The sequence below is a fragment of the Monopterus albus genome, unplaced genomic scaffold (genome assembly GCF_001952655.1).
Source record: "Monopterus albus unplaced genomic scaffold, M_albus_1.0 scaffold299.1, whole genome shotgun sequence".
NCBI classification, from domain to species: Eukaryota; Metazoa; Chordata; class Actinopteri; order Synbranchiformes; family Synbranchidae; genus Monopterus; species Monopterus albus.
Window position 1 is genome coordinate 249244 of NW_018128179.1, and position 7173 is coordinate 256416.

A 7173-nucleotide genomic window follows, 5' to 3' on the forward strand; every position below is an offset into this window, starting at 1 on the left:
CCATAAGCAATATTTGTGCTCTCCTTCTTCTTAATATTCTTATTATTTTTTATTTTTTATTTTGATTGCACATTAACTGGTACATCGCTATGCACATGCTATTACGAGCCGCATCCATTTTTATTTTCGCAAACACAGTACGCTGCGTCTGACGTCACCTCCTCTTCTGCGCATGCAGGTCACCTCAGGGCTGTATACCGTTCACACATGAGACAGATGGCAGTCGCATTTAAATGACAGTGTGAACAACAGCGCAAAAAAATCGGATTTCGGCAAAAAAATCCGATCTGAACATTAAGACCTGCAGTGTGAGCGGGGCCTATATGTGACAAATTGAATTAATTGGCTCTAGTGGCCCAGCCAAAGGCTAAACTTAAAGAACATCTGTGGACAGACATGAAGGTGGCATTTCAGAAGCTTCCATTTCCAATTTGATGGAGCTTGAGAGGATCTGTCAGAAAGAATGGTATAAACTCCCTAAATCCGTGGTTCTCAAAGTGTGGGGGGTGCCCCACTAGTGGGGAATAAAGACATGACAGGTGGGGCGCAATGAACAGAGAAAATTAGAAATGGGTCATTAATACAAGTAAATTAAAATAACATCAGTTTGGGGCCCGGGGGAAAAGAGTGGAACCATAGTGCAACAAGAACAGTTTACTGTCGGTATGTTAACGGCCGCGCAACAATATAAGGCAACGTTCACACAGAGGGCCAATGGTGTACGTAGTAGATATAATAATGTAAAGGGATAAATGTGTTACATGGACCACAAAAAAGTAGGCGATTCAAGCAGACAAAGAAACAGGCAGTAGCCTTATCAATGTGTGTCCATGTGGAAATATGATGAAGCCTATGTTGCGCTTGGATTCACGGTGGGAATGGTGGGGGCAGAGGAGAGACCCATGTGTGTCTTGTGTCTTAAACCGCTGGCAGCAGACAGCATGAGACCCAACAAATTAAGAAGACATTTAGAGACAACACACCCCAGTCACGTTAATAAGCCACTCGACTGGCAGAAAACAGTCAGCGGAAAATCGCATGGTAAAATCTGCATCAGTGGACAGCAAAGCACAAATGGCTTCCTTCAAAGTTGCATACAGAATTGCACAGTGCAAAAATCACACACAATTGCTGAGCAGCTCATTCTCCCTGTAACTGTAGACATGGTGTCGATTATGCTGGATGAGACAAGGGCTGCAAAATTGAAAACTATCCCTCTGTCAAATGATACAGTTGCACTTATATTTTATCTGATTTGAACTTGGTGTTATTTGATATGAAAATAAATTTGAAATTTTAAAATTGGCCGATTTTGTTATTTTCTTGACAAGTGGGGCTTGAAAATTCGCCCACCCTCAGCCTGACTGTCAGTGGGGAATGACAAAAAATGTTTGAGAACTAGTGCCCTAAATCCAGGTGTGCGAAGCTTGTAGAGACTTCCTCTTGAATGCGCTAAGCTGTAATTGCTGTCAAAGGGGCTTCTGCAAAGAAGTGAGTTAAAGTTCTGAATACTTATATAAATGAAAGACGAGTTTTTTTTCATTAATAATACATTTCTAAAAACATGTTTTCACTTTGTCATTATGGGCTATTGAGAGCAGATTGATGGGGGAAACTGCCAATTGTATCCACGTAAAATTTAATCTACTACACAACTGATGTATGCAGAAAGTGAATGGGATTGAATAGTTTCTCAAGAATAGTTTCTGTTTATAGACATTTTTAAACACACTTTGATTAGCCTCCTCAAGGTTTGTGTGTACAGGGCAAAAAAGAAACAAACAAGCAAACAAAAACATGCATGTTGTAAAGCTTTTTTTGTTGTTTCAGATTCTGACTCCATTCCTACTGAGAAGGCTGAAGTCAGATGTGACACTGGAGATTCCTCCTAAGAAAGAGATCATTGTTTATGCTCCTCTGACAGCCAAACAGGAGGCCCTTTACACCGCTGTGGTCAATAAGACTATTGCCAAGCACCTGGGCCTGGAAAAGGTAAGTCCACATTAACAAATTTACTTTTTCGGCATCTGAAGAGTCTCGTTGTTTTGTTAGTGTGTGGGCACACTGGACTGTAAATTGGCCTCTGGTTCATTCACATAACGTAGTTCTTCTGTTAAATACCAAATTCAAAAGATGTTTTACGGACTATTGAGCCTTTTGCCAGGCCAATTATATCAGATTACTGCGGATATATTGTATGGGTATTAGTGTATGATGGCCAATAAGTTGAAGTTAAGTCTCCGGGTCGCTCTCCTGATTTCAGCCTGCTCGCTCATGCCCGGTGCTTCGGGGGCTTCGTGGGGGTGATGGTGGTTGTTGTTGCGGGAGCGAACAATGAGTTGTAGCTCCGGTGGTATGAAACCTGTAAATTCCCAGTGGCTGTGTGAGTTGGCGATATCCAGCAATGCCTCTCTGTTGTATGTTAGCAGTGCATGACATTTGTGCACTGCAGAAAGAGTAAAAAACACAAAAAAGAAGAAAACAAAGAAAAAGCCGGCATTCAAGAGTGGAACGCACAAACACGTTTGCCTTGGAGGGCGCCATGATGACATTAGCATGGGGTTATTTGATCCCCTTTCCTCCCATTAAAGGGAGGAAAAACTCTCTTTAATGGAAGAAACCTCCATCAGACCCTGGCTCTTGGTGGGTGGCCTTCTGCCTCGACCGGTTGGGGTGAGTGAATAGAGGAGAGAGAAGAGAAAAGAAAAGCAACAAGACACAACAAACAAACACTGGGCAGGTTGATGCAGCCGGTGACTGCTTATTAGAAAACTGCAGCTCTGGGGCCAGAGCTACCTGCAGAAAGGTACAGGGGAGAGAGAGGACACACTATGGGAGAGAGCAGACACACAGTAACGCATAATGGTGGCATATAAAAATAATATGAAGGAGAGGGGATAGGAGATCTGCATCATGGGATGACCATCAGCTTAGGCCTATAACTAAGGGATGGTTGGCCAAACCAAACTTATCCTAGAATGCATGTCCAATAATTACCTCAAGGCATTAGGGAGAATCAGACGCTGATGAGTTTGCTGGCTGTTTTCACTATGCATTGCAAGGTCCTTCTGCAGGAGGCAGTACAGCCTCAGTACCACACAGTGATGCAGCCAGTGATGACGCTCTCAATGGTGCTCCAGTAGAAAGAGCACATGATCGGGGGTGGGACACTGGCTCTCCTCAGTTTGCAGAGGAAGTAGAGGCGTGTTTGAGCTTTCTTGGCCAGTAATGTGGTGTTGTTCGTCCAGGAGAGATCCTCAGAGATGTGCACCTCCAGGAACGTGGTACTGCTCACTCTCTCTACTACAGCACCGTTGATGGTCAGTGGGGGGTACTTTAGAGGTTTTCTCCTGACGTCCACAACAATTTCTTTAGTCTTCCCCACATTGAGGAAGAGGTTGCTGTCCTTACACCAGTGGACCAGTTAGCACACCTCACTCCTGTAGTTGGCCTCATCATTGTTGGTAATGAGGCCAACTACAGTCATGTCATCTGCAAACTTGACAATGTGGTTGGTGCTGTAGGTTGGCACACAGTTGTGGGTCAGCAGTGTGAAGAGCAATGGGCTGAGCGCACACCCCTGTGGAGCCCCTGTGCTCAGCGTGATGGTCTTGGAGATGTTGCTGCCGACCCACATATTTTGTGGCCTCCCTGTTAGAAAGTCCAGCACCCAGTTGCAGAGAGAGGTTTTGATTCCCAAGTGTCCAGGTTTTTGTGTAAGCTGCTGGGGGAAGATGTGTTGAATTCTGAACTGAAGTCTAGGAACAGCATTCGCACGCAAGAGTTCTTTGAATCTAGGTGGGTGAGGGCTGGATGGAGAGCAGCAGTAATGGCATCCTCTGTGGACCTGTTTGACCTGTATGCAAACTGAAATGGATCATGAGAGGGAGGAAGGATGGACCTGACATTCTGCATGACCAGTGATCAAAGCACTTCATAACAATTGAAGTCAGTGCTACAGGCAATAGTCAGTGTAACTGGTTGGGTGGGACTTCTTTGGAATTGGAATTATTGTGGCGGCCTTGAAACATGTGGGAACAACCGCTTGGCTCGTGGAGATGTTAAAGATGTCCATGAGGACATCCTTGAGCTCCTCGGCACAGACCTTTAAAACACGACCAGGTATGTTATCCGGTCCAGCTGCCTTGTGTGGGTTAATCCTGAAGAGAGTCTTCTTCACGCTGGCTGCAGACAGAAACACTGCCTGCTCACCCAGGGGAGGGGTGGTCTTTTATGCCAGTGTGTTGTTCTGTGTTTCAAAGCGGCCAAAGAAGTTATTCAGGCTGTTTGGCAAAGATGTCACTATCACAGTTCCGAGATGAGGGTTTGCATGCCCCGCCAGAGACTCTGTGCATCTCTAGTGTCATTAAAGTGCCCAGATATTTTCTTGCTATATTGGCGTTTTGCCTCCCTGATTCCACGGGACAGGTTGGCTCTTGCTGTTGCTAGGCCTGCGGCGTCATTGGCCCTAAAGGCTGTATCTCGAGCCCTCGGGAGTCTGTGAACCTCACCTGTCATCCATGTGATATTTCCATGTTGTAGTATTTCTCCCACATCAGTTTATATTTATCACGTATTAAAATTACAATACCAAACCAACTTGGAGCCAGTGTCAAACTTTGCAACCCTGGTCAGAATTTACCCGAGAACAGTCAGCTATAAAATTTTTTACCCTTACCCCAAACTTTTTTTTTCTTTTTTTTTTAAATCTGGAAATAGGTTTTAAACTGCATTCAAATTGGTCTAAAAAGGTATTAAAAGTTTTAAATTTCACTTCATAAAACCTGCGGAAGCCTTGATTTGAGTCATCTTGTCACTAAAAGGTGCTTTACAAATAAACCTGCCTTGCATTGTTTGAGTGGTGCTTATACTGCTGAAGCAGTAGGTGGCTAACCATTGCTTTATCAGTGGCTCATAAAAGCTAAGCGATTGAAATGGTTTGCTGTCTTGGCTTATTCAGACGGAGGATCCTGTAGAATTGACGCCAAGTGGCAGGCTGAAGCGTCGCAGTCGAAAAGTGGTCAACTACACAGAAACTGATAGAGACACACCATATGACCTGGAGAAATATCTGGAGAGGGTCCACAAGGAGTATGAGCAGAGGTTAGTACTGCCTATGCAATTGAATACAATTGCCAGGTTTGGTTGGGAAGGCCATTAGTTAGCTTGAGTTTTAGATATTTATACTTTTTATTGATTATTTTTGATCATAATTTCATCAAGTTCAAAGTGTTTATTTTGTCATATGCACAGTTAGGAAACGTGTTTTCTTGTACAATGAAATTCTTACTTTGCCGTCCACATGAATGCCACAAAATACAAATGAAATATAAAGTAGATAAATAAGTAACACAAAATCTAAGGCACTTTAAGCAACGCAGATGCAGCAATATAGTAGAAAAAAAATATACAAGAATATAACAATGTATGCTGCATGGGAGCAGCATGTGCAGCAGTCAACAGTCACTTGTGCAATTATGCATGTACAAACAGAATGTAAACAGTACATCACGTATTTCCTGGTAGTAAACTCCTCAGCTGTTTAGGAGTTTGATGGCGGAGGGAAAGAAAGAGTTTTTAAGTCTAGAGGTCCTGCATTTCACACTTCTGAACCTCCGGCCAGAGGGCAAAGAAGTGAACAGTCCATGCTGGGGGTGGGTGGGATCTTTTAGGATGGAGGCAGCTTTCCTACGCACCCTGCAGTGGTAAATTCTCTGCAGAGAGGGCAGTGGAGTCCTAGTGATCTTCAGTGGTTTGTTTTTATTCTCCGGTGTTAGTTAAAAAAAAAACATAAATACATACCAGCATGTTTACTAGTCTCATGTGACTGTGCTTTCACCTCCTTTCATCTGATCTCCTCCAGCTCTCCTCCAGTGTTGGATGTAAGGGGCTCACTAGCTCACAATGCTCAGATCAACTTAAAACTGCAGAACATCCTCATGCTGCTAAAGCGATGTTGTAACCACCCCTATCTGGTGGAGTACCCCCTTGACCCTGCCACACAGGAGTTCAAGGTAACACACAGTCGCTTACTTTTCTTTGGTGCAGTAACACTGCTGATACATGAGGGGCTAGAGAATTCTCAGTGTTTGGTATTGGAAACAGATACGGTACGTTATGTTGATTTATAGTCAACAATGGTAGATGGAAAAACAAGTGGTTTTCAGTACTGGTACTAAAGAACTACAGTTGGTGTGACTGCTAGTGATCTTCCTTCTTGTGATATATACCCTTCTCCACATGCTGCCCTCCTTACAGATTGATGAGCAGCTGGTGCAGAGCTCTGGGAAATTCCTCATACTGGATAGACTACTGCCTGAACTGAAGAAAAGGGGACATAAGGTGAAACAGGACACCGGTGGAATTGCATACAATTTACATATTAAAACTCACAAGTGGCAAGAAAAAGTATGTGAGCCTTTTGGAATTTCATGGTTTTCTGCATTAATTTGTCATAAAATGTGACCTGATCACAGTTCAAGGTCAAAGGTCAAAGTGTTTATTTGTCAGATGCACAGTTAGGAAACGTGTTTCCCTGTACAATGAAATTCTTACTTCGCCACATGAATGCCACAAAATACAAGTGAAATATAAAGTAGATAAATAACACAATCTAAGGCACTTTAAGCAGCGCAGATGCAGCAATATAGAAAAAAAAATATACAAGAATATAATAGAATGTATGCTGCATGGGAGCAGCATGTGCAACAGTCAACAGTCATTGTGCAATTATGCATGTACAAACTGAGAATGTAAACAGTTCATGACTTATTTCCTGGTAATAAACTCCTCAGCTGTTTAGGAGTCTGATGGCAGAGGGAAAGAAAGAGTTTTTCAGTCTAGAGGTCCTGCATTTCACACTTCTGAACCTCCAGCCAGAAGGTAGAGAGGTGAATAGTCCATGCTGGGGGTGGGTGGGATCTTTGAGGATGGCGGCAGCTTTCCTACGCACCCTGCGGTGGTAAATGCTCTGCAGAGAGGGCAGTGGAGTCCTGGTGATCTTCTCCACAGTCTTCACCACTCTCTGCAGGCACTTGCGGTCCATAGCAGTAGTGCTGCCGTACCAGACAGTGACCAGCTGGTCAAGATGCTCTCAATGATGCAGCTGTAGAAGTTGCAAAGGATCCTAGGTGACATGCCAAACCTCCTCAGCCTCCTCAGGAAGTACAGCCG

At 43.8% G+C, this 7173-nt stretch overlaps 1 protein-coding gene across 1 annotated transcript in view; it reads left to right on the forward strand.

Moving 5' to 3' along the window:
* Positions 1-7173, forward strand: part of hells (helicase, lymphoid specific) — a 35917-nt gene that overhangs the window by 13410 nt on the left and 15334 nt on the right. The window contains 4 exon segments of the mRNA XM_020623439.1: positions 1831-1992; positions 4961-5103; positions 5864-6014; positions 6259-6342. Coding sequence (XP_020479095.1) covers positions 1831-1992; positions 4961-5103; positions 5864-6014; positions 6259-6342 — 540 coding nt within the window.